Here is a 27,960-nt window from a genome sequence, read left to right as displayed (position 1 = left end):
CGCACCGCCCTACTCTGACCCGGAAGCATTCGGCGGTGGCGAAAGAGCTACTTCCGACTGGCGCAGGTCGGGCCACGGGCAGCCGCTTCTCACCAGATCCCGTGCTATCTCAGCCATGGGCAAAAAGCACAAGAAGCACAAGGCAGAATGGCGCTCGTCGTACGAAGGTGCGGAGCCATGGGCAGGGTCTAGGTTGCTGGTACGGGAGAGAGAAGGTGTCCAGGGGAAGGGCGTGGTCTGCACTGGGCGGGGTTGTGGAGGAGGTGCCTGAGGCGGGCGGCGTTCCGTGAGAAGGAGGGGCTCAGAGCCAGGTGGTGGACGATCGTGGGAGGGGGCGGGGTTAGGCCTGAGAAAGGGCATCTGCTTCAAAGAGGGCATAGACTTCTTTTTGAGTCCTGTAGCCCTTATGTACCTACCTCTTCTCTGGCGGGCGCAGCCTGGAAGACCCGCAGCAAAAAGAGGGCTTCCGTTAAGGAATTGGGGTCTTGGGTCTCAAGTTGGGTGTTGTACTTTATTGTGGTAGAAAGAACCCTCAGAATATCCTCAATGGTGATTTTGTGGTTTGAAAGAGGATTGAACACAATTCTGTTAGTTTGAGATTACATATTTTACCGTGGTTTTGACAATTCCTTGCTGTCTAGATTCACCCACAGGGGTGCAGTATTTCCACTCAGTATTTTGCAAGTTTGACCTATGGTCTGTATGCAGATTATACAGACACATCACTGGAGAAGCCTCTGAAGCTGGTGCTCAAGGTGGGGGGAAGTGAAGTGACAGAGCTCTCAGGATCTGGCCACGACTCCAGCTACTATGATGATCGCTCAGACCATGAACGGGAGAGACACAGAGAAAAGAAGAAGAAAAAGAAGAAAAAGTCAGAGAAGGAAAAGCACCTCGATGAGGAGGAGAGGAGGAAGCGGAAGGTAAAGGTTCAGTGGCCTAAGATGGGTCCCTAATCATGCCTGGCTCTGTCTGGGCCATTGCTGCAGTTCTCAGGTCATCTTCAGGTGATGCCTGTCAAGTGTCTTCTTCCTAGTCTGGGGAACACAGAGGTGTGTAGGGCCCGCACTACCAGCCTAAAAGAGTTCTGGCTGTTCTGTACCCTCTGTTCTTTGATATTTACAGGAAGAGAAGAAACGGAAACGGGAGAAGGAACACTGTGACTCAGAAGGGGAGGCTGATGCTTTCGACCCTGGAAAGAAGGTGGAGGTGGAGCCACCCCCAGATCGACCAGTGAGAGCCTGCCGAACACAGCCAGGCAAGATCCTGTTCCCGAGCATGAGTTTCCTACCTCGTCTATAGCATGGTTATTTAGTTGTTGGGGACATTTCACAAGCTAAAAATGGGCAAATTCTGTTGAAAACTGATAAAGCAGACACATGGATGCCAGAGACCAACCATATGTGTTCTGCAAAACCTACTATATTTTTATTCAGTTGGTTAGTTGTTTTTTGTTGCTGTTGGGTTTTTTTTTTTTTCTTGAAACAGGGCTTATTTATGTAGCACTGTCTGTCTTGGAACTCACTCTGTAAACCTAGTTGGCCTTGAACTCAGAGATCTGCCTGCCTCTGGCTCCTGAGTGTGGGATTAAAGTCGTGCACCCAGTTTATCTACAGTATTTTTAATTTGGTTAAAGTTTACCGTTTTTTAGTCTAGAAGTTTAGCATTATCTGATTTACTATTCTAAACAGCACCATCAGGTTAATGCCCCTGTATTACTCACATAAGAAACACATATATCATGGGAACATGGATAACCTTCCTTGGGAAGAAGAGACCCCAATACAGGCTCTCATGGTAGGTCTGAATTACTTAAAGTGACCTCAAGATTGCATGTTGGAAGCTTGAGGTCTTTGGTAAGTTTTTGACCTGGGCAGCCCCTGTCAGGGATAATATTTCAACTGGAATCTGTCTTGGATCTTGGATTCCCTGGCTCCCAGCCTTCTTATATAGGGAGAATGTTTAGGCAAGAATGTCTCTTCCCTCATGGAGAGAAACTGAGGAGACTGAGTGTTGGAACATAGATTATCGGGAAAGCTAATACTAGAATCAGTCACCATGAGATTGTCTGGGTAGTGATTTTTCTCTTTTGAATGCCATCCTTTGCCTGTGGATTTGACCACCCCTGAACTGAAAAAGCCTGATAGGCTTGAGAGATGCTGTGTATCCCTTTGCGAACCTGCCTGTGTTGGGAGCTGTGCCCAAGTTCTCAGTTCTTGCTTGGGCTTCAAATGCTATGAAGTTCCACACACAGATGAAAAATGGAGCTTTCTAATGAAGGAAATGAAGTCTTGCTGTTTGATTTTATTCCCTTGCTTTCTCTTTATAAACTCAGCTGAGAATGAGAGCACACCCATCCAGAGGCTTCTGGAACACTTCCTCCGCCAGCTACAGAGGTAACCTCGTGTCCCACCTGTCATCTAGCAGGGTGTGAGCAGCCCGGGTGCAGGTCATAACTTTAGGGCCCAGGGAGCTCGTATGCTGCATCCCTCCTCCTCCTCCTCCTCCTCCTCCTCCTCCTCCTCCTCCTCCTCCTCCTCCTCCTCCTCTTCCTCCTCCTCCTCTTCCTCCTCCTCCTCCTCCTCCCTCTCCTCTTCCTTCTCCTCCTTCTCCTCCTCCTTCTCCTCCTCCTTCTCCTCCTCCTTTCCCATCTGAAGTTAATGTTGTGATGCCTCCAGAGCGTTGCTTGTCATGGGTACAGCTGGGATAGTGTCATTTTTATTGTATGTAAAATAATGTTAAAACTTTAAAAAGGCATACATGTTAATCCACTGAACTTTCAAGAAGCAAGTTTAAATTTTAGCCAGTTATATAAATCTTTGGATTGTAAAAATTTTTATGTCACTTAGAAATTTAGACTTTAGAATTTTTTTCACTTCAAAGCTATTTTTGCTTTCAGAAAAGATCCTCATGGATTTTTTGCTTTTCCTGTTACGGATGCAATTGCTCCTGGATATTCAATGATAATAAAACATCCCATGGACTTTGGCACAATGAAAGACAAGATTGTAGCTAATGAATATAAATCAGTCACAGAATTTAAGGTAAATGAGTTTTACTTTCCGAAATAATGTTTGTAAAACTGTGTGTGCATGCATGGTCGTGCGTGTGGGTGTGCTCGTGCCCTCTCACATAGTGAACACTGTGTACCTCAAGTCATTTTTATTTGATTTTTATAATCCTTACAGTTGTACTTATTTTGTTTTGCCTGCGTGTGTGTATGCATACCACATGTAGGCTTGGTGCTTTTGGAGGTCAGAAGAAGACACGGAATCTCTTGGGACTGTAGTTACATATAACTGTGAGCCACTATGTCAGTGCTGTGGAACCAAATGTGAGTCCTCTGCAAGAGTAACAAGAGTTCTTAACTGCCGCACTATGTCTCTAGCTCCCTCAGGTAGTTTTTCGTTGCAAGTGTTTACAGAGGACTATTCTGGTGACTGTTTGCTAGTGTTACGGGAAACAGGTACTTGTCAACAGAGAACTGGAAGCTGGATTGGATGCTGTGTGCTACTATGAGTGTGTTCCTTTGTTCTGTTGAAGTTTCTGTACTGGCATAGGCAAGACTTGTTTCTGTGGGCAACAGTGTGTCCAGTTTGACTTAGTTTGAAAGTGGGTGTTTTTAGAAGCATGTTTTTTCCTAATTCTTAGTTTTTCCTGTACTAATCGCATACTTTCATTTTTTTGTTACTTTTAGAATTTTTGCATCTCTTGGATGCTTTGCTCTTAGCCCTTTGCTTCTTGATTTTGGCTCTGTGAATTACAAATTACTTAGTAGCTTGGCAAGCAGGAAAAATGAGTGAATGATGATAGGATAGTGTTTCTGAAGGAATATCACATTTTTTCCTTAGTAAGGGAAAAGTTTGATATTTCTGTTTTTCATACAAGATGGTTATGTCCATGTACAAAATAGGAAGGAAGGCTGAAGGAGAGAAGGGATTGTAGAATATTTGTACAATCTCTCTCATAAAATCTACATATTAATATATAAAAGGAAATTGAAGACTTTGACCAGCTTTTCACTGGGAAATTTCTCATGCACATAAAAACTCATGGAGCATTATGAAAATCTCTCTTGAGTTATTAAAAATCAGTCTTCCTAAGTATGTTTTTTGCTGAATTTCATTCCTTCTCTTTGGCATCATTTGACAAGAATGGAGAACTTTGCTATTAATTATGTGGCAAATTACTTGTTTCTTTTTCTTAGGCAGATTTCAAATTAATGTGTGATAATGCGATGACATACAATAGACCAGACACCGTGTACTACAAATTAGCCAAGAAGATCCTGCACGCGGGCTTTAAGATGATGAGCAAAGTAAGAAACCCACTAGAGCAATGGCACTGAGCCGAAGTCTTCTAACTCTCTGTGCCTAACAGGCTCACAATGAATGACACGCTTCATCCATCCGCCACACCCAGGTGCCGACCCCTGCTCTAGACTGCCCTATCCTCCAGGCACTGCCCCTGTCTGCACCTTCACACAGCTTAGAGGTGCCGTTATATGGGGCTGATGAAAAGTTCTGGATCTAGGGTCAGTCTTGCTGGATCACAGCCAGCCTTGCGGTTTTTGCTTTGTGGGGCAGCCTCACTGACCCTTGGCACTACAAGCTTATCCTTTGGCCATTCCAAGTGGCTTCCTAGATCTATACTATAAACCAGGCTGTATGAGCCACATATTAGCAAGGGATACTTGCTGGGCTCCACCATACTCTCACCACCATCTCTGGGCCATACCTTGAATGCTGAGCCCTCGCAACCATTCCCGCTGCAGCGTCTGGGAAGGTGGCGATTAGGCCAGGTGAGGCCGTGGCCATCCCATGCCATCCCATCGTCACGGCTCCGTGGCTGAGGGAGAGGTAAAGTCCTGCTGCTCTGTCCTTTCTGATTCTAGGAGCGGCTGTTAGCTTTGAAGCGCAGCATGTCGTTTATGCAGGACATGGATTTCTCTCAGCAGGCAGCTCTCTTGGGCAGTGAAGATCCAGCAGTTGAGGAACCTGTTCCTGAGGTTGTCCCAGTGCAAGTAGAAACTACCAAGAAATCCAAAAAGCCGAGTAGAGAAGTTATCAGGTAAGGTTCTGTGGGAGGTGCTTGCTTGTGGAGCTGCTGGCTACAAGCAGGACTGCAATGCTTTGCCCAAACAAGGGCAAAGGGAACCTGTGGAGCATCTCAGCCTGGATGGAGGAGCATGATCTCTAAGGATTCTTAGGTTCCAGCAGCCCCTTGGTGTAGCCCAGGGGCCTTGAACTGGATGCCTTCCTGGTACTGGAACTCAAGAGGGAAGTGGCCACCCTGTTCTGCTTGCCATAAGAGTGAAGTGATTGTATCCCATAGGTGATATAGCCTATCACCTGTGTGTGTTTGCAGACTCTGGATCCTGCAGGGCAATTCTGTGGGGTAAGGTAGCCACTCATCACATGCTTGCATGCTGCTTTTACAACAACTCATGCTGTTGATAAATGTGAGATGCCAGGGGACTGAGACTACCCTCCTGTGTGCCATCCACACGCCCTGGGATCCACAGGCCCATAAAGTTATCCCTGCAGGGCATTTTGCTAGCTTGTCATTACTGTATGAAATACTTCTACTTGCTAATATTTATCCCTTTATTATATGCCCTTCATACATACCACCTGGTAATGACCTATGTTCTTACCTGTGCAGAGCACAGTTGCAGTAAGTCCACTCTAGTCACCAGCACTCATTGTGAGATAGTGTCTGTAAGCTGACTTCTGTAGTGCTATAGGGAGATGGGTAGCCTGGTGTTTAGCATCAGGAAGGTTAGGTTGCTTCAGACATAGCTCCCTGAAGCTTTGCTCCTGTCCAGAGACCTTTATCTATATGCCACACCAGAGGTGTTACAGAGTGCCCCTTTGTCTCACGGATACTGAGCACTGAGACAGAATAGATGTTACCCCTTCAGTAGCAGACCTCAAGGAGCATTTAAGCAATCAGGAAGTTGGAGCCCTGTGTGATTTCTTTCCTGTCACTATCCAGCATGTGGCTTCCCTGACTGTGGTTTGAACTCTGTCGGGTACTCACCTGAGTTGCTGGGAATGAAATGATGAGTACCGTACAAGTGATGGGCGGGAGGTCTCAGTTATATTTGTACTATATACCTCTCTTTGGGTCTGTGATCAACCTGTGGCCTGGGATCATATGAGGTTGAGGAAAGCCTCATTTTCTGAAGGCAGGCTCCCTCTCAGCAGACAGGTCTTCCTGATGCATTGCCCGTTGTCCTCTCTAGGGACACCGTCTGTTCCCTTAGTTTTCTTCAAGCCCTACAAGTTGCCTTGGATTTCCCAAGTTTCTAGCTAGTCGCCTTGCCACTAAAATTCTGCCCCCATCTGTGGGTTCCAAGGCTTTTAGATAGAATGGATAGTTGTGCAGTTATTTCTGAATTCCCAGACTTCAAAGTCAATCAAATGCTACAGATCATGTGCACCTGTCAGTGCCATTGCTGTGGAACTCTGGTGAGGGACACCTTATCCTGTGCTGGACTTTCAGAGAGCAGCTGTGGCTATTATAGGGCTATCCTCTTGTTGCAACATCTCTTATGCCAGGGCAGAGAGGAGCATGTGTGCCTGTTTCTACTGTCTGCTTGTTTCTACTGTCTGCAGGGGAAAAGCTATCCGGATAGTGCCTGCATTTCTCACTTTGAGTCAAAACTATTCCTCCATGAGGAGCCCAGGGCTTCTTGCAACTCACCTTTTCTGCATGTACTGGCTGGTTTTGTGTGTTAACTTGACACAGGCTGGAGTTATCACAGAGAAAGGGCCTTCAGTTGGGGAAGTGTCTCTATGAGATCCAGCTGTGGGACATTTTCTCAAGGATCGAGAGGGGAGAGTCCTTGTGGGTGGTGCCATCTCTGGGCTGGTAGTCTTGGGTTCTATGAGAGAGCAAACTGAGCAAGCCAGGGGAAGCAAGCCAGTAAGAAACATCCCTTCTTGGCCTCTGCATCAGCTCCTGCTTCCTGACCTGCTTGAGTTCCAGTCCTGACTTACTTTAATGATGAACAGCAGTGTGGAAGTGTAAGCTAAATAAACCCTTTCCTCCCTAACTTGCTTCTTGGTCATGATGTTTGTGCAGGAATAAGAACCCTGACTAAGGACTAAGACACTGCAAATGTGGCACTCTGCACAGAGGGGACTGTATCACATTTCCTTTCATACCTATGCAATTTCTGTCACTTTTTCTGTTTGCTAGACTAGACGACTTAAGTGTTTCTCTGAGAAGGGGTTCTATTTGGCTTATACTTTTTTACATCAGGTAAAGATCATGTAGTTCATTTAGAGCATGTAGGAATGAACTGGGAAGTGGAAGGAATAAACTTCACCCAGTGTTGCCTCTGCAAGGGAACTGTTCATAAAAGCTACTACTGTTGGGAATCAATGGGCTGGACCTGTGATGACACTTGTTTTTCATGCCTTACAGCTGCATGTTTGAGCCTGAAGGGAATGCCTGCAGCCTGACAGACAGCACGGCAGAGGAGCATGTGCTAGCCCTGGTAGAGCACGCAGCTGATGAGGCTCGGGACAGGATTAACCGGTTTCTCCCAGGTGGCAAGGTAGTATCTGTGACCCTCCCCTGAAGGCTATGCCACTTGGCCTCAGACACTCAAATCTTTGGAACCAGGTACCACCATCAAAATTTGGAGTGTTAGGGTCTAGCCAGAGTACCTCCCGGGTCCCAGGGGTTCAGACCAGAGTCAGATCAGCTCCTTGGTTGTTTTGGTCTTATTTCCTCAGAAGGGTCTGAGATCACTATGCTGGCAGGAGCACCATGAACTTGGAATATGGTATGTCCTCACTATATCCAGCTTGGGTTGGGGCCACTTCTGACTGATCCTATTGCTTTAAAAGGCCCTGATAGCCAGGATTCCCTAAAAGTAAAGCCTGCTTCATAGTAAGTATTCACAGCAGTGATGTAGACTTTCTACCTCTTTGTTCATCTGTGGCTCTCTCCTTTTTGAGCTGTTCATGGATTATCGCTGCATGTCTTAATGCAGCTGTCTACAGTCCCAGCTATGGCAGAGGGATCCACCCGTCTATTGCCTGCTTTTCTGTAGAGCAAGGTGCTACCACTCTCAGGACACATTTTCTAGTCCAGGTTGATAGGTGCATATTAAAATGAGTCTCCCCTGGACCTGACATAATCTAAATCTTACTATCTTAATGTAAGGTCCATCTTAACAGTACTTAGGAATTTATATTTCTTCTCATATCAAGTCTTCAAAATGTGCATTATGTTTTAAATACTGAATATTGAAATGGCAACATTTTTAACCCCCCAATTATAGGAAATACCTTAAGCTAGTTAAAGTTATGGCTCAATGGTAGAGCTCTGTCCTAGCCCAACTAAGACATTATGTTCCCTCCCTAGCATTGCAAAAAGTCCAGAATTAAACAGAAACCCATAAACTCCTTAAAGTTAGTTTTGCCTGTTTGTTTGCATTTGTAAATATGCCTATTTTAGAAAGCTCGGCATCAGCTGTATGGCTTGCAGGCAGTTCTGTGGGCAGCATTGTCCTATGTTCCTGCTGTGTTCTACCTCTGGAATCATCTATTTCTCTGAAGAGCCTGCTTTCTTCAGTGATAAACCTTATTTAAAAATGGATGTTGTCTTAATTAGAGTTTCTGTTACTATGATCAAATACCATGACCATAAAGCAAGTTGGGGAGGAAAGGGTTTATTTGGCTTGTACTTCCATATCACTGTTCATCATCAACAGAAGTCAGGACAGGAACTCAAAACAGGACAGGGGCCTGATGCAGAGGCAATGGAGGGGTGCTACTTACTGGCTTGCTTACTGTTTCAGGGTTTTACTGCTGTGAACAGATACCATGACCAAGGCAACTCTTCTCTCCACCCCCACCCCCACCCCCGCCCCCACCCAGACAGGGTTTCTCTGCGTAGCCCTGACTGTCTTGGAACTCACTCTGTAGAACAAGCTAGCCTCGAACTCAGAAATCCACCTGCCTCTGTCTCCCAAGTGCTGGGATTATAGATATGTCCCACCAATGCCCAGTTAAAGCAACTCTTATAAGGACAACATTAATTGGGACTGGTTTATAGGTTCAAAGGTTCAGTCCATTATCATCAAGGCAGGAATATGGCAGTATTCAGTCAGGCATGGTGCAGGAGGAACTGAGAGTTCTACATCTTCATCTGAATTCTGCTGGAAGACTAGCTTCCAGGCAGTTAAGATGAGAGTCTTAAAGCCCAGGCCCACAGTGACACACCTACTTCAACAAGGCCATATCTATTCCAACCAGTCCACACCTCCCAATAGTGCTACTCCCTGCTTCAAGCATATACAAACCATCATACTCCCTAAATCACCAGCCCAGGGATGACCCTACCTACCCATCCCATATTGACACTGAGAAAATGCCTTATAGCTGGATCTTTTTGGTTTGGTTTGGTTTGGTTTTTCGAAGGCAGGATTTCTTTGTGTAGCTTTGGCTGTCCTGTAACTAGGTCTGTGGACTAGACTAGCCTCTAACTCACAGAGATCAGCCTGCCTCCCTCCGGAATGCTAGGATTAAAGGCCTATGCCACTATCTCCTGGCTACAGCTGGATCTTGTGGAGGTGTTTTCTCAATTGAGGTTCCCTCCTTTCAGTTAACAATAGTTTGTGTCAAGTTAACACAAAACTAACCATGACACATATGCATATGATGGGTTAAACACTGTCAGGTAGAGGCAGGAAATGTACCTGTGTATAAATACAGTGTAATTATATTGATAACTGTGTTTGTGTATACTGAAATCTTTGCTGTCTGGTGAAGCTTCCTGTTCCCTCCAATATCTCAGGCCACTTCAGATCTCTTTTTAGTGTATAGCACTGCATTGAGAAGCCTAGTCCTAGTCCCCTAGGTATATTGTTGTTGCCCTCTCTGTAGGAACTGCCACCTCTCTGGCCTCTGCCCTACTTCTGTTGCTCTCTGACATTCTCCCAAGGGCCTCCTTAATCACAAGAGCTCACGCTTCCTCCATATGGCCAGTTTTCTGAACACCTTATCTGCACATGTACACTTTCCACATCCTGACATACTGCCCTTGCATAAGACTGAAGGTGACTGGGAAATAGTCAGGCCTTTTGTGGTAGGTTTTTAGTGGAGCCGTGTTTCTATTTGCCTTAGAGCTGGAGACCTAGACCACTGTAGAGCGGTATGATGCTTTTACCCCGCTGGCATTTTTCACCTCATTTTGTTCTGGCTTATGGATGGTTTTAAATATTTGCTTCTGGGTCAAGGCTTTTATTTTAGAAACTCTGGTCATGTGCCTCAGCAGTGTTTTGACTGTGTGTGTGTATGTGTGTGTTCTTGATCATAATCGGATATATTTAATTATGAACAATTGGCCTCAGTCACAAGCAAGCCAACTTTAATCCTTGGGCATGTGAGAGGGAGTCTCTGGTATTTTCTCATGGAGAAACTGGTGGAGACATGACTAGCATGTCACATGTCTCTAGTAGATGTTACTACTTGAAGATGACACTTGGATGCTACTTCGTTGCAGATGGGGTACCTAAAGAAGCTTGGAGATGGAAGTCTGCTCTACAGCGTGGTGAATGCAACTGAGCTTGATGCTGATGGTGGGTGATCTGTGCAAGACCTCAATGCTTGCATGTTGTCCTCTGAACTCTGTACATGCTCTGAGATGCAGAGCATGTATCACACATTCATATGTTGCCACTACTGGTAATGAGACTGCAGAAGAGTTGCCTGACTTCCATGTGCACACTGGAGCCTGTGTTATGCAAGGGGCTAGGATGTCATTTATTGGGTTTCTCAGCATGGTATTCATTCTTAAGGGCTGAATGTCATTGATGATGTAGGAAGGTTTTGTCTCTTGAGTTCTTCCAGCACTCCTTCCTCATGGGCCATATGCTGACCTGCACACTTGTGAAGTTCAGAAATATTCTGAAAGGAAGGTTGGATGATCATCTCAGGGCATGTCTTAGTTGGAAACATGAATGCCCTCAGTGCACTAGCCTAGAAGGGTATTTCATGCATTGGACCGTCTTGAGAAGGTAGCAGTTGTGCCTGTGAATGACTCCCTGGGATTGCAGCATGCCTGCAGACATGCTTGGAGAGGGTGGGACATAGTGGATGTCTCTTTTCCTGCTTTTCCTGAGTCCCCCGCAAGGCAGACAGCTCCCTCAGCTCTTCAGCTTCTAAATATTCTTGTACAGAGCCTTCTGCAATCAGGTTTGTTTCATCTTTTCTAGTGTATACAAGGTTAGACACCCCAATTTTAACTGTTAGTGGAAACAAATTTCTGTGGTCTTCAGGAGAAACTACATGGACTTGTCCATAGTTAGGTTAGAAATTCAGTGTGGAAAGTGAGGTTCTTGTCAGGAGTGGAGAAATGTTGTGCATGTTTAAACCAGTCAGCAGTTTCATAGCCAGATGAGCATGTGGAGGGATGAGGATGGCCAGCAAGTGTTAACCTTAGTATGCAGTGTGAGTGAGCAGTTTGCAAAGGTGAAGGTATTGCTGGCAAGATAGCCCCAGACGTGATAGTGTGTGTGTGTGTGTACCCACATGTACCCCTTTGGGGCCAGAGGAACAATATTTGTTACGCATCATCTTGTTATTTTTTTGAGAAAAGGTCTCTCATGGTCTGGAACTTGCCCAGTAGGGTAGGCAGGCAGATGGTGAAGCTCAGCAATCTTCTTATTTCTACTTCCCCAACACTGGGATTAGAAGCATGCATCATCATGTCTTACTGTTATTTATTTATTTTTTAAATAGCAATTGTGGGTATTGAACTCAGAAGCTTATGCTTACAAGGCAGACACTTTGCCGATTGAATCATCTGTCTGTCTAGCTCCAGACATGATTTTTTTTTTCATGGTGTTGATGTCAAGCCAATTACAGAATCAAATTGAAATGGTGTTAGTTTTAAGACTTATATTTTGCTTTTGCAAAATCAGTTTAAATGGATATTGTAGCATACCCATACCCCACCCCTCTGTGTCTAAGGAGCTATAGAGAAGTTGCTCATCACTGAGCAACGGAGCTGCGGCCAAGCTCTCCTGATGGTTCCCTCTCTCCTGTGTCTTCTGCAGAGGAGGAGACACACCCTGTGGACCTGAGTTCACTGTCTAGCAAGTTGCTCCCAGGTTTTACAACATTGGGTTTCAAAGATGAAAGAAGAAATAAAGGTAAGCACAGTAACTGGTGGGAGCTTTTGAGTTGAGGGTGACTGGGCTGGCAGTGGGGTGTGAAATTGCTTGTTCCTTCTCCATGATTTTCTTCATGGTTTTGTTACTGTGTCTAGAATCAGTTTAGTTAGTTAATTCCAAATGCTGTTCCCCTCCTGGTTTCCCTCCCCTTACCTCCCTCCCCTTCTCCTCTGGTAGGGTGCCACCCCCTCTAGGTGTCTCCCCCACATCATGGTGCATCAAATTCAGATTTTTAAGACAAATGAAGTTTAGACTCATTAAAGTAGGTGCTTTGCATTCTTCTCCCCACTGAGGGTGAGTTCACAAGCTTCCTCTCATAGGCTGCTATTCCCTCCCTCCATAAGAGTCTTAGTTCAGGATCCTGCTGGTTATTTTAGAGGGCTTCATTTCTTACATCAGACTTAACCATTTGCAGGGAGATGCTGCTGCCTGGCAGCCAAGAGACCTAGGCAGGGTGTTTGTGGGTGGCAGCATGTCCCAAGAGAGGGGCAGGTACACTTGTGTTTGTGGGGGGGTCTACATTTATAATGGGTCTTCTAGTGTGTTTGGAATGTGTGGTTGTACATATGTGGTAATATGCATGCTTGTGTGCTTATAGGGCTTGCTTTGACCTGTTCATGTGTTTCAGTACATGTGTGTCCTTAGGCTTGCTTTGGTGTGTGCATATCTATATGTGCACAGGTATGCACTTTAAGACGAGAACATTCAAGCTGATGGATGCTTCTTTGTGGAGCTGAGAGAAATAACACTTTCTTCCTCTTAGAGGCACAGTAGCTATCCTGGTCTGAACCTAGTTGTGCTTTGATGACATTTCTTCTGCCTTTACTCAACTACAAGCAATATAATGAAATGCCCATTTCAAGGGGAACATGCTTAGAATTGGCGTTTCACTGCCTATCTATAGCTATCCTGTCTTGAGTAGTGGAAAGGGGTAGGGTGGACATGGGGTTGTCCTTTTCTGTGTCATTGCTTCTTTTCTTTGTTGTTTCTTGTGTCCCTTGCCTTTACTGTGGCTTAGGAAAACCAGCTCGAGATCACCTCTGCACCATAAACTTCCTTATCCCCTTCAGTCATACACAACATCTGCTTTTTTGGTATTTCCTCTTGGTACAGGGAGGCTTGCAGCCTCACTAGAGGGCATTTTCTTTTTGGAATAATATTTTCTACATCTCTGAGTATTAGAGACTGTACTGATTGGTTTTGTGTGTCAACTTGACACAAGCTAGAGTCATCAGAAAGAAAACCTCAGTTGAAGAAATGTCTCCATGAGATCCAGCTGTGAGGCATTTTCTCAGCTAGTGATCATTGGGGAGGGCCCAGCCCATTGAGGGTGGTGCCATCCCTGAACTGGTGGTCCTGGATTCTGTAAAAAGCAAGCTGAGCAAGCCATGTGAAGCACACCAATAAGCAGTACTCTTCCATGGTCTCTGCATCAGTTCCTGCCTCCAGGTTCCTGCCCTGCTTGAGTTCTTGTTCTGACTTCCTCCTGTAATGGCCTATGATCTGGCAGTAAGACAAAACAAAGCAAAAAAAAAAAAAAAAAAAAATCTTTTTCTCCAACTTGCTTTGTGGTCATGGTGTTTCATCACAGCAATAGAAACCCAAACTAAGACAGAGACCAACCTGCATTTGGACCTTCTGTGATATGTGATCTACCCGTACCTTTCCTCATCTCAACCCCTCCCTTGGTAGTGTTCACACTTTGCTTTTGAGATGTTGCTTGTGTTTGGTTGTCAGCTCAGCAGTTTTGTCCCCAGGAAGCATTGATTATTGGGAAGAGAAGTGCTTGCAGCACAATGGCATACCTGCCACCATGATGGATGTCAGTAGAGGTTGAGAAACATTGAGCCATGTAGACACAACCTGGTTTATTGTTATAACCCTGGGCAAGAGTGTATCCAGTGTGGGCTCAGTTCCTGATTCCACCAGAGGGGGTTCATGAATTGGCTAGTCCTGATTGTCCAAGTTCATCTCTACCCAAGGGTCAGTCTTTGCTTTGTAGCTTGTGGCCCACAGGTGTGAAATGGGTGCTGAGTAAGTACTGCAGTTACTCATGGACAGTTTCTGCTGTTGTGTTTGGGCAACACAAACAGAAAGTAAAAAGGAAGAACCAGGCATGGACTCAGGTTGTGGTCACCTGGAAGGAAAAATGTCTGTGGCCATGCTGGGTGTGCATTGAGCATGACTCTGACCTGGCCTCTGCTTCCTTCTCTTTAGTCACATTCCTCTCCAGTGCCAGCACTGCACTTTCAATGCAGAACAACTCTGTGTTTGGGGACCTGAAGTCAGATGAGATGGAGCTTCTGTATTCTGCCTATGGAGATGAGACGGGTGTTCAGTGTGCACTGAGGTAAGCCAGGTCACACACATATGCGAGAGTTGTTCCCAGGTGAGTAGCTTGGCTCTGCTGAGAGCTCTGGGGAGTATAGCACTGGCAGTAAGGTGGTGTCAGCACAAGCTCCAGTATTGTTTGCCATTGTCAATACTTCTGCCATAGACTTGCCTTGCAGTTCAGCACAATTTGAAGGCAGTGATCCAGACTGTAGCATAACTATATGTGTATTTAGTAAATGGAGTATACTTACAAGGAGTTCTTTTTCACAGTTGTTTTGAGATATATTTCTTGATGACTGTTAGTCAGCTGGAGCCACAGTAATAAATTTCCAACACCAAGGCCTCGCTGTGCTGAAAGCTGGCGGTCTGAGGCTCAGGTTTTAGCAATCTTGGTTTAACACAGACTCTATCTTCTCTCCTGTTTTCACACAGCCTTTCCTCTATCCTGACCTCCTCCTCTTATAACACTAAATCGGATCAGCAATTACCCTACTGACCCCCTTTCACCTTAATCACTTCTCAAAAGTCTCCAGATACAGTCACATTTTCAGGTGCTGAGGTGAAGACTGAAACTGATGAACTTGAGAGGCATGAGGTAGGATACAGAGGCAAAATTCATGACAGCCTGGGATGCAGCATTAAAACTACAATTATGAAGCTAGAGAGATGGCCTGGTTAAGATCTGCCATCTGTACACATGGTCAGGTATCTCAGATGATGGCCTGTATTTTGTCAGTGACTTGGTGTATCTAGATTAGCTCTGGGCCAGCAGTCTTGCTTGTCTCTCTGAAGGTTTTTCAGGGCCTAGGAGCCTTAGGCTATCCTTGATGGTTTATTCTATGGGGTTTTGGTCTCTGACTACATTTTAAATTTATTTTAACCTAATATATTTATATAGTTCAGAAATCAAAGTGTACCAAAAAATGTGCCCCGAGTCTTACCCCTACCACTCCATGTGTGCCTACTCACCACGTCTGTTTCCTGCTGCTATACTTCTAAATGTCAGACTGGCAGATGTAGACAGCCTTCCTTAGAGATTAATGAATGTGTCTTACGATTTTATATGGATTTGCGTGCCTGCATGTTATTGCCTTTTGTTTTTACTTTAATTTTCCTGGAGATTTAATTATTTTATTATTATTATTATTTTATTTATTTATTTATTTATTTTTGCCATGAGCCACTTGAAAAATTGTTAGAGAGCCATTAGTATAGTGTCCCATACATATATGGGAAGCTCCCAAAGGATTTCTGGAATCAGCATCATTGTCACTGTTGGGGTGAATCTTGAAATTGGAACGTGCCTTCCATCACACAGTTCCTTTCTAGCTTGCAGGAATTCGTGAAGGATGCTGGAAGCTACAGCAAGAAGATGGTAGATGACCTCCTGGACCAAATCACAGGTGGCGATCACTCAAGGATGATTTTCCAGCTGAAGCAGGTGGGATTTGCAGTTGATGAGCCCTTATAGACACAGGCTCTGGTCCCATGCTTGGGGCTGCTCCTGTGCAGAGAGCACATCGAACCCATTAGAGTCGAGAGAGGCAGGCTCTTGAGGTCACTGCTGCCTGTTCTTGGCTCATTGAGCTTTAGAAGTTCTGCTTTTAAGAGCTATCTTTTAGCTAGGTGGTGGTGGTGCACACCTGTAATCCCAGCACTCTGGGAGGCAGAGGCAGGCGGATTTCTGAGTTCTAGGCTAGCCTGATCTACAGAGTGAGTTCCAGGACAGCCAGGGCTATACAGAGAAACCCTGTCTCCAAAAAACCAAAAAAAAAAAAAAAAAAAGAACTGTCTGTCATGTCTTCCAAAACCGATGCCCATGTTCCTTTCACTGACATCATCATTATTCTTCCTGAAGAGTGTGCTATTTTCCTACAATACAGATGTGAAGGCTGAACTCTTCTCAGCTCTAATATGTCTTTACCTTTACCTTTGAAACTTGTCTTCTCTTGGCATGGGTCTAGATGGACTTTTCTTTCTACTCTAAGAAAGACTAACATTAGTTGTTTCTAAAGAAATATCTGTGGCCCTTTGTGCTTTCATTTTCTGTTTGTGTTATCTGTCAGGGTTGACACTAGGCTTGACACACTGTAGCCTGGGGCCAGTTCAGACCCACAGTATGTATATTCACAAGCCAGAGATGTGTTTATGTTCAAATTAGACAGGTGTGTACAATGAGTTCCTGCTAGACAGTGACAGTGCTGGTAGGATTATTTTTCCATTACTAGGGATCAAATACAGGATTTTTTACATTCTAGATAAGTGTTCTATCACAGAGGCACACTCCAGTCCAAGGAGAAGTAGATTTTGTGTGTGTGTGTGTGTGTGTGTGTGTGTGTGTGTGTGTGTGTGTGTGGTGCATATGGATGCCAGAGGTCAAATGCAAATATTGTTCCTCAGGTAAGGGTCTCACTGATCTGGAGCTAGCTGGGTGGACTAGGCTGGCTAACTCCATCTTCCCAGTGCTGGAACTACAATTATTCAATTATTCACCATATTTATGTGGGTGCTCTAGGAATCCAGCTCAGGTCCTCATACTTGTGAAGCAAGTACTTTACCAACTGAATTATCTCTCAAGTTCCAAAGATTTTATTCTCTTCATTTGAAGAGCATTGATCTTCATTTTGACAGGAAGTTGTTACTTGTGATCTTTGGTCTAGGACAGCCATCATTCCAAGGCTGTGTGACCATAATGCTAAAGAGTGGTTATGACTGGGTCTCTTCTCATGGCCAAAGTTTTCTAGAAGGTCTCTGTTCTAGCTAGGTGGAGTTCAAATGAGTATCTGTCCACACTAGCTCTGAGACTATTTTGGCCCATGGCTTCCATGGCTCTTGGTCTGGCCTGGTAGCCTCCTCTTTGTCTGAAGAGATGGGCATAGAAATCTTGTCCCTCATGGAGAATTCGTCCCTAGCAGCCATGTGCTTGGCTCCTGTTCTGTGCATCTTTTACTTGTGTTTCTTTGCAGGCTATTTATTTAAAACCTTTTCCTTACTACGTTGTAGGTGCACAATGCCTAGTGTACATAAAAAGAAAAGAGGAACATTTTTGAGAATCAGTTCTCCCACTGGGCGTTCCAGGGCTGAGCTCAAGTTGTCAGGCTTGAGCAGCAAGTGCTTTTACCTGATGAGGTATCTTGCTGGCCAAATATATGCAAATTTTACTCATACTTTGTCTGGTATGGGCAAGAAATTGCTCCTAGTGGCCTTGAAATGAGGTTGTGCTGTTGGTGAATTCTGAATTCATTGTCTAAAGATGAGTTCTGTTATTAGGGTTGAATAATTTTATATACTCAGCAGCAGTTAAAAATGGCACTGAGTGCTCAAGATATAATGCTAGAACCATCTGCAAGGAACAGATGGTAAAATAAAGGCCATGTTTCTAATTAAAAGTTGGTGAAAGTAATTGCATAACTGAATCTCAGAAACACTGGGACCAAATTCATGGGTATGGAAGTACACACTGAATGACCCTTTTTGAGGAATGTGCACAAAATAAGGCTGTTTTAAAGGTCATACTCTTATCAGTGCACAGGATGAAGGTACATGTAGTTGATCCCACTTTAGCAATGGAGTAGATGTCACTACTGCCTCCATCACACCACAGCCTGTCTCAGGTATTTGCTTATGTTCCAGGCTAAACAACTAGGCCTGTTTTTCTCAGGCTTCCCATTTTGGTTTGTTTTAAACATTCACTCTGATGTAAACTTGGGGATTTTCTTACCCATGTCCTCCTTCACCTCAACCCCAGCATGGTATTTGAGCACTTGGCTGATACGGAATAAGTTGACCAGTTATGGTCTGTCTTGACTGCCACCTGCAAAGAATCTTGTAAAAACCCTTACTTCAGCCATGGATGTAGTGAGGCTTTAATGAGCAGAACCCTAGGCAGTGAGAAGCCACTGTTAGTGTAATGTGGATGAACTACTCTGTGTATAGGCAGTGAGAAGCCACTGTTAGTATAATGTGGATAAACTATTCTGTGTATAGGCAGTGAGAAGCCACTGTTAGTGTAATGTGGATGAACTGCTCTGTGTATAGGCAGTGAGAAGGCCACTGTTAGTATAATGTGGATGAACTACTCTGTGTATAGGCAGTGAGAAGCCACTGTTAGTGTAATGTGGATGAACTACTCTGTGTATAGGCAGTGAGAAGCCACTGTTAGTATAATGTGGATGAACTGCTCTGTGTATAGGCAGTGAGAAGCCACTGTTAGTGTAATGTGGATGAACTGCTCTGTGTATAGGCAGTGAGAAGCCACTGTTAGTGTAATGTGGATGAACTGCTCTGTGTATAGGCAGTGAGAAGCCACTGTTAGTGTAATGTGGATGAACTACTCTGTGTATAGGCAGTGAGAAGCCACTGTTAGTGTAATGTGGATGAACTGCTCTGTGTATAGGCAGTGAGAAGGCCACTGTTAGTGTAATGTGGATGAACTGCTCTGTGTATAGGCAGTGAGAAGCCACTGTTAGTATAATGTGGATGAACTACTCTGTGTATAGGCAGTGAGAAGCCACTGTTAGTATAATGTGGATGAACTATTCTGTGTATAGGCAGTGAGAAGCCACTGTTAGTGTAATGTGGATGAACTATTCTGTGTATAGGCAGTGAGAAGCCACTGTTAGTATAATGTGGATGAACTACTCTGTGTATAGGCAGTGAGAAGCCACTGTTAGTATAATGTGGATGAACTACTCTGTGTATAGGCAGTGAAAAAGCCACTGTTAGTGTAATGTGGATGAACTACTCTGTGTATAGGCAGTGAGAAGCCACTGTTAGTATAATGTGGATGAACTGCTCTGTGTATAGGCAGTGAGAAGCTACTGTTAGTGTAATGTGGATGAACTACTCTGTGTATAGGCAGTGAAAAAGCCACTGTTAGTGTAATGTGGATGAACTACTCTGTGTATAGGCAGTGAGAAGCCACTGTTAGTGTAATGTGGATGAACTACTCTGTGTATAGGCAGTGAGAAGCCACTGTTAGTGTAATGTGGATGAATTACTCTGTGTATAGGCAGTGAGAAGCCACTGTTAGTATAATGTGGATGAACTACTCTGTGTATAGGCAGTGAGAAGCCACTGTTAGTATAATGTGGATGAACTACTCTGTGTATAGGCAGTGAGAAGCCACTGTTAGTATAATGTGGATGAACTACTCTGTGTTTAGGCAGTGAAAAAGCCACTGTTAGTGTAATGTGGATGAACTACTCTGTGTATAGGCAGTGAAAAAGCCACTGTTAGTGTAATGTGGATGAACTGCTCTGTGTATAGGCAGTGAGAAGCCACTGTTAGTGTATTGTGGATGAACTGCTCTGTGTATAGGCAGTGAGAAGCCACTGTTAGTGTAATGTGGATGAACTGCTCTGTGTATAGGCAGTGAGAAGGCCACTGTTAGTATAATGTGGATGAACTACTCTGTGTATAGGCAGTGAGAAGGCCACTGTTAGTATAATGTGGATGAACTACTCTGTGTATAGGCAGTGAGAAGCCACTGTTAGTATAATGTGGATGAACTACTCTGTAGTATAAAATACATTGGAAAAAACTTGTTTCCTATCTTGTTGCTTTTCAGAGGAGGAGCATCCCCATGAGACCTGCAGATGAGATGAAGGTGGGTTTCCCAAGCATGTGAATAGAAGCCCAGCTTTGGGGTTTGTGTGGTGGTGGTCATTAGCCACTGCAGTGAGTGGCTGGACAGCTGCCTGTCTCTGTTCTGGCTGCTCATTTCTAATGAGAGACTTCAGTGGCACTGTTCTTTTCCTCATTTACATATTTGGTGACCTGAACAGAGGGCTGAAATCTTCTAAGCTTAGAAACAAGTTCAAAGCAGCCACCTAGGCACTGTCCTCAAGGAGGGTGGGAACTCCTTTTCATGTGTGGCTTGACATGGTTGGCAACATTATGGGCTTGTGCTGTAATGTTTTCCCACTGAGCAGGAGTGACCTGTATACCTGAGGTGACCAATCATGGGGTTAAGTCTCAGATTATAGAGAATACTGTAAGATTATAGAGAATACAGTATGGGTATGTGAGCAGAAGCCGGTGGCAAGAACTCCAGAGGCCTGGAGTACTGTAGTATCACGCTTTCTGAGAGAGAAAGCTTTGGTTTTGGAATCTGATGTATTGCCCCTGCAAATGTGGTGGGCTCTTGAGTTCCATGTGTCTACTTGGCCTCCTTGTGATCTACCTCCCATATTCTCATAGTGTTACTGATTTCGCTAAGAAGTTAGCAAAAATTGTTTGTTCCTAGTAGAGAGGAAAGCGTTTAGAGGTGTGTTGATCTGAGTAGGTCTCTGAACATGGATTTGCACTTCCATTAATAAGCTTAGATCCCGTGGTTCCTTGGGGTGCAGCCACTAGAACAGTGTTCATTCATGTCACTTACTGAGAGGTAACCTCAACTTTAGTACATCGTATTGACTTACATAGCTGGCATTAGCTGACATTTGTGCTGTCTGTTAGTTGATGTTTTTCTCATCTTCCGCAGGTTGGGGACCCACTGGGCGATAGTGGTGGCCCTGTTCTGGACTTCATGTCAATGAAACAGTATCCTGATGTCTCCCTGGATGTATCCATGCTCAGCTCTCTTGGTAAGACATCCAGGGCACGATTGTTTGTGGCTTCTCACATGGACTCCATCCCTTGCTGTGATGTGAGATGTCGTAAGAAAGCATCATTTAGTTTCTCTGTGTTTCATGGACTGCCCTGGCAAATAACACAACCAAGGAGAACCTGTGGGGACTCAAAACTTAACCACTAGTCAGAACAGGAAACACCCTGGAGCTGTGGTTAAGGCCTAACTGTACTGTCAGCATATGGGATCAGATTCTGTCTCCAGGGACAATGTCAGAACTAGAGGAAGAGGGACACCCAGTTGATATCTGTTGGTTGCCTGTGAGTTAAAAACCCAATTGAGCCTGTCAGAAGTATTGTGCGACTTAGTGGTGAAGGGCTTGTTTAGTATGAACAGTGTCCTTGGTTCCATCCCTTTTACCAAAAATTTCAAAACCAATTAAAACCCCAAACTAGGGACATCAGTTCTGTTTTAAGGAGCAGAACTGATGACTGAGCAAGGAAATGTAATTTGGATTATAAAATTCTTGCTTTAATAAAAACTCCTTTTTTTCCCTCTTTTAATAAAAACTCCTTAAACAGTAAAAAAATAAGTAAATAAATAAATAAAGCCCCAAACTAAACAAACCACCAATGAAAGTTTTTAAGAGACTAGGAAATAAAAATATATGTGTGTTTTCTTCAAAGATTCCATTGGTCAGACTGTCACACATGAACGAAGTGACTTCTGTCACTGATCTCAGACAGGTCTTGTGGGTGCAACTCTGAACAGTAGCTCCAAAGAGCCCTGACTGTTTGCCCCTGTGCCTTTCTGACTTGAAGCTGTACCTGTCTGGTAGCTGAGATGCTTGAGTGCTGATCTTGTACATGGCGTGTCAGCCATGTGTCAGCATGCTCCTCTTCTGAAGATGAGCCCTCTCTCTACTGGTAGGAAATGCTGTCTTCCATGAGGTGTTCCATGAGGTGTATAGTGTCTTCTGTCACATAAAATTGAGCTAGGAGCCTTTTTTGTTGTTGTTGTTTGTTTTGGGTTTTTTGTTTTTGTTTTTGTTTTTTTGAGACAGGGTTTCTCTGTGTAGCCCTGGCTGTCCTGGAACTCACTCTGTAGACCAGGCTGGCCTCGAACTGAGAAATCCACCTGCCTCTGCCTCCCAGAGTGCTGGGATTACAGGCGTGCGCCACCACTGCCCAGCCAAGCTAGGAGCCTTGACAATGTTTTGTGTTTTATCTCTTCCTTCTTTTGTGTATATCTTATTTGCCTTATAGTCCTTCCCTGAGCAGTATCTGTGGACATTTGAAGTTATTACATGGGGAGGAGGCACATCTTATAGTGAAGATGGCCTCAGAATCACCAGTGTCAGGCTGAGAAAGTAGATTTTTTGCAAACATTATAAAGGTAACAGCAAAGTCTGTCCAGCCTCGCACTGCTTTTGGTTGGAGTATTTTTTTAGGTAATTTGTGTTTAATACAGTTTTTAGGGGTTGGGTTCAGATCTGACATCTTCCTATTCATTGTCTTTTGTCAGCTCTGTTTTAGTCACCAAGACACCCCAGATGCCATGACCTGTTGAAACTCATGGATAGGATCTTTTATGACAAAAACCAAAACAGTCTCTGGAGAGAGAAGGCACAAAGGGAAAGTCCAGAAGGAACCAGATACAAGCCCCATGAGTTATGGGGACATGCTTCAATCTTTTAATGAGTTGTGACAACATATTTGATAGGTCTTTAGCACCTGGGTTTTTGTTGGCTTGGGGCTGTTTAGGGGCCACTATATGCACTCTTCCTGGTTTGGCCTATGTTGGTTCCAGACCCCACAGGGGTAGATAGGGCTCATACTCTGCATATACATAGTATCAGTTAGTGATGAGGTTCCCTGCCTCCCCTAAATACAAACCTGAATACTAGCCTTTGTAGGGACAGTGGCCCAGGCTACTCAGTGCATTTTCCTGCAGACAGACTACCTTTGTCTTGGCACTTGTAAGATTTTTCTTTTTACAACTTTTTAGAAGTTTTTGATATTATTAGGAGACTCAATCTCCCAGCAAACTCTGTGATCCTCTGGCTCTTATAGTCTTGCTACCTCCTCTTCCATAATGTTCCTAAGGCCACTCAATACAGGGCAGAGTGAGCTTCTGGCTCCTCTGGATAAGCTTTGTCCTTTTCACAGTTCAGGGTAGTGCTTTGCTGAGACAAGTCAACACTGAGGCCTAGTTCCTAGGTTGGGAGCTGCATGGAGACCCAGCTTAGTGAACTTATTTGCATACTGTCTGTGTTCTTTGTTTAAGGCAGTAGGCTAGCATCAGACACATACTTTGTGTTGACAAAGTTGTTCATAGTGTCGGTGCATTGGTTGTCGAGATTCAACGTAGCATTCTGCTTGAATGAAAGACACTGGGTCTGCTTCCTTCCCTACTATCAGCCCTGACCTGCCATTAAATTATGTTCCCTCTGTTGTGAACTCCACCAGCAGTGACCTTTCAGTTGTGCTGTGTGTTTAGTCTGTGCTGACTACGTTTAGCTGCATTACATCATTTTTGTCACATAGGGAAAGTGAAGAAGGAGCTGGACCATGAGGATAGCCACTTGAACTTGGATGAGACAGCCAGGCTCTTGCAGGACTTACATGAAGCACAAGCAGAGCGAGGAGGCTCCCGGCCATCCTCTAACCTTAGCTCTCTGTCCACTGCCTCTGAGAGGGAGCAGCATCCTCCAGGTAAGGGCCTCACACAGGTTAGTAGTGGGGGCCTGCACTGGGTGGGAGATCAGGCCCACAGTGCCAAGATGGTGGCCTTGGTACAAAGGTTTATTCTGGGAGGTTTCTATACCCTTGTGCATCCCTGGGGGACAGAACATTTGTTTGGGTTATAGATTTGTTGACACATGCTCTTTGCCATTCCATATTTTATTCCTTGGCTATATCAACCAATGAAGTGTCCATTTTCTATCAGGAGAATGTTAACCATCCCTGGTGAGGGGTTTCCATGTTTAAGGAGAGATGAGCCACACCACTGATACTCTGAGATCCCAGCCACATGTAGGGTGTCAGATGCTGGCTCTGTAGCGCCTTAAAAACACTTGAGTTTACTGAATGAGTCAGTGCCGTGTTCCCAGACACTGACAACAGTTCTACCTGAGTATAGCTTAGTGACCAGTGAGCTTATGGGAGTTATTTATAAGAGCATAGGTAAGTCATTCCTCTGTCTTTTTTTCTAAGATGTTCCTTAAGCCTTGGAGTAAGCAATATGATTGTTTTCCTCTATCTATGACTGAGTATGGAACCACCATGACACATTAACAGTCCTTCATTCTTAAAAATTGAATCTGGCAGTGGTGCTCTATGGGCATAAACACAAATGTCTCAAAGGCAGATTAACAGGCATCTCATATGCATTTAACAAAACAGTAGTAGTTACTTTCCTACTGAGGCCTGTGGCCTCCCCAGTCCCTGCTTTTGCCCTGGATTACAGTATAGTATGTAAATTTCTTCCTGTGTTAATTCAGTCAGAAAGTGGGTTGTTGGACATAAAACTCCACTATTCTATCACTGGGTACACTTTGCATGGGGTCTTAGTTACTGTTGTATTGATGTGAGGAGCATCATAACCCAGGCAATGTATAAAATGAAGCATTAAAGTGCCAGGAATGGTAGTATACACTTTTAATCCCAGCACTCAGGAGGCAGAGGCAGGTAATCTCTGTGTGTTTAAGACTAGCATGGTCTACATAGTGAGTTCCAGGATAGCCAGAGCTACATCAACGATTATCTCAAAAATAAAAAAATCATTTAATTGAGGTCTCGGAGTTTCAGAGGATTAGTTTACACTCATCACTGTGGCGAGTTTGGTTGTTGGTGGTAGACAGTCATGGCACTGGATCAGTCGATAAGAACTTGCATCTTTACCCATAGGCAACAGGCTAGAAGACAGTGACACTGGGGCTGGCATGGGCTTTTGAAACCTCAACCCCTAATGACATACCTCCTCCCACACTTCCTAATCCTTTGCAAACAGTGCCACTGACTGAGGAGCAAATATTCAAATATGTGAGCCTATGGGTGCCATTCTCATTTACATTGCATATATTCTTAGCATGTATGGTACTGACAGGGTCCATAACCAAGCAGCCAAGCAGAACTGTTGGTGGCAAAATGTTTACAGCAAATGTGTGGGGGTGGGGGGGGTGGAGATATCTAGAGATAATTACCCATCTCTTCAACAAGCTTAATTTTGCCCTTTGAAGTTTTATCATTTACATCTTCTGTGAACTGTTGCTCAGCTGTAGAGCTTTCCAGCAGCTCACTAACATAGCATTTGACTTTCTGTTAGGTTTTTTCCTTGTGAACTCTGGCTTGACACAAATCACAAAACTTACCTTGTCTTTGAGTGACCTGGACAGACTCTTTTGTTTGCTTTTTCTTTTTCTCATCACCTCTTAATTGCTTTTGCACTTTAAAATCTACATGCTGACATAAGTCATTTACATCTAGCAGAGCCTCCTCTTCCCATACGGGTCATGTTTCACCATGGGACTCAGCAAAGCCATTACAGCCCTACATCAGTCCTAAGATTAATTGCTCAATCAACCTCTTAATCTCTTAACTCTGGTGACTGAATGAAACACTGCCTCTTTCATCCTAGTTTCTTCAGTAATGCTTGTCTTTTCTCTGTGGTCTTCCAGTCTCTGATATTTGAGGGAACCTTAGCTCAGGATAACCAAGTCTGCCTGCTACATGGAATGAGCCAGGCCTTCAGGAACTACTTCCCCTAGCCTCCACTGCCTTCAGGAACTACTTCCCCTAGCCTCCACTGCCTTCAGGAACTACTTCCTCTAGCTTTCACTGCCTTTACGAACTATTTCCCATAACCTCCATTGCTATTTGTTCTCTTTTGACCTTACATACATCCTGAAGCATTCTGTGTACAGAATGAATCCTGATCTCTTCAAAGGAAGCCTAGTTGCAGCTGCCAGAAGAAAAACTCGAGTTTCTATGATCACCTGTGTATCAAGCAAAGTGGAGCCCATGTGGAGATTGTAGACATTCCTGATTCAGATTGGGGTGTGAATGCACCTCTGTCTGGTGCCAGGGAAGACATTGGTATTTTTAGATATCAGTTGCAGATGTTGGTTTCATGAGCTTTGCAGTTCTGTTTGATATGCTTCAATGCCATGTTCTTTCAAACTTACAGGAAGTCCTTCTCGCCTTAGTGTTGGGGAGCAGCCGGATGTCACCCACGACCCTTATGAATTCCTTCAGTCTCCAGAACCTGCAACTCCTGCCAAGAACTAATTTGTGGGTTTTCCAGATGTTTTATTTTATTTTTCTACATTTTATTTGATATAGTTTTTGTCACAAGACAGAAACTTTTGTCTCATCCTCTCTGGCATGTATCAGCCTGAGGAAGATGATGGCTTCTCTGTACTGTCATGTCTGCAGCAGAGGCCCAGTAGCACCGAATGGTGTCCAATAAGTTCTGAGTAGTGGCAATAGAGCATAAACAGGTTGCAATCAGATGGCTCAACTCTGTGTCTCCTGAGCACCAGAAGCAAAGCCTGTTTATGATAATGTGCACATAGTCATTCTACATGAGTTTTGCACAGCCTTCCTGCAGTTCTCAAAGTGGAGCCTGCAGAACAGGCCTTCTGTTTTCTATTTGGTCACTGAGCCAGAGGATGGAGTTGTCTCCCTGACAAATAATGAACCACCCCACCTTTTAGAATGAAGTATTCAGAGTCATAAAGTGTTTCAAAACTTGATGTATTTGCTGAGTACCTGTTTGTATTTGCAAAATACACGAACACAGGTCCTAATAAAGAGATGCCTAAGGTGGTAACGCTGTATGTTCATCCTGTCTGCTTTGATGGTGGGGGCACCTGCCGTATCCTATAGACCAGCTGGGCATCTTACTCCTTATCGGGAATAAAACAGCAAAGAAGACCCCACCTTCCCAGGTTAGCTGCAGATAGAAGTTCACTTTTGAGGGGAGGGTGGCATGCTTAGCACAGGCGAGCAGTATAGGAAGCAACAGTGGTCTATTGGCAAAGGATAGAATATCTTACAACTAGATAAAGCATTAGTAAGTGATTGAAGCTAAGTCTAGTCTGAGCCAGGAGCAGCACTCAGGAAAGACTGCCTATTTCCTGGGACTACGGTGTCTTGATCTTAAAAGCACCATCTCCCATTTCAGGCTAATTTAGCTCTGGGCCAGTGCCCCAACTGGAAGACTGGAAAGGCTAATTCTGGGTCTGCAGCATCATGGAGATGTACTGTGCTACACCAGCCTCCAGGAGGCTCTCAAGCCCAGGCAAATTATGCAGCATGTCTAAGTGGCAACCTCCTAGGAACACAGATTTTCTGCAGGGACTTTCTCATTGGTACACTGTCCTAGGTCTTCTACACATAGCCAAGGTGACTGCAGTGTGATGAGCAAGAATGAGAGTCTGGGCCAGCAAAGGGCATTTGGGCCGTGCTCTGGAGGTCCATGTTCTGTGATCCCCATAGTAGGACTATACATGAGCCTTGGGAGATGCTGTTACTTCTTGGCCCTCAGCCTGAGGTATATAGGCACACTGACTGTTTTTGACAGTTGGTCATCCAGCTGCCATTTCAGAGAAAAGGAAGAAAGGCTTTATCCAATGCCTTCACTGTTGAAAGACTATTTTTTTTTGTTTGTTTGTTTTTTCAAGACAGGGTTTCTCTGTGTAGCCCTGGCTGTCCTGGAACTCACTCTGTAGACCAGGCTGGCCTCGAACTCAGAAATCCGCCTGCCTCTGCCTCCCAGAGTGCTGGGATTACAGGCATGCGCCACCACCACCCAGCTAAGACTTTGTATTTTTAATTTGGTGAAATTAACTGAATAA

General features: G+C 44.5%; 1 protein-coding gene across 3 annotated transcripts; it reads left to right on the top strand.

Annotated features, from left to right (window-relative positions):
• Positions 1-14: 14 nt before the first annotated feature.
• Positions 15-26,940, top strand: Brd9 (bromodomain containing 9). 3 transcript variants are annotated; one of them, XM_052159854.1, is made up of 16 exons: positions 15-167; positions 709-923; positions 1,126-1,258; positions 2,336-2,396; positions 2,900-3,044; positions 4,208-4,318; positions 4,958-5,070; positions 7,435-7,567; positions 10,525-10,600; positions 12,080-12,175; positions 14,414-14,546; positions 15,860-15,971; positions 20,100-20,138; positions 21,015-21,117; positions 23,648-23,815; positions 26,289-26,940. In XM_052159854.1, exons 1-16 carry the CDS (start codon positions 116-118, stop codon positions 26,387-26,389), a joined length of 1,791 nt encoding a protein of 596 aa, XP_052015814.1. In that variant the 5' UTR covers positions 15-115; the 3' UTR covers positions 26,390-26,940. The 3 variants fall into 3 exon arrangements, with proteins under 3 accessions (XP_052015814.1, XP_052015812.1, XP_052015813.1); XM_052159852.1 differs by having other exon boundaries at positions 4,895-5,070; XM_052159853.1 differs by having other exon boundaries at positions 16-167; positions 4,955-5,070.
• The last annotated feature ends 1,020 nt before the right edge of the window (positions 26,941-27,960 follow it).

This window comes from Apodemus sylvaticus, chromosome 16, assembly GCF_947179515.1.
Source record: "Apodemus sylvaticus chromosome 16, mApoSyl1.1, whole genome shotgun sequence".
NCBI lineage: Eukaryota > Metazoa > Chordata > Mammalia > Rodentia > Muridae > Apodemus > Apodemus sylvaticus.
The sequence above is the reverse complement of the archived record's forward strand: the minus strand, read 5'-3'. Positions and strand labels throughout refer to the sequence as shown.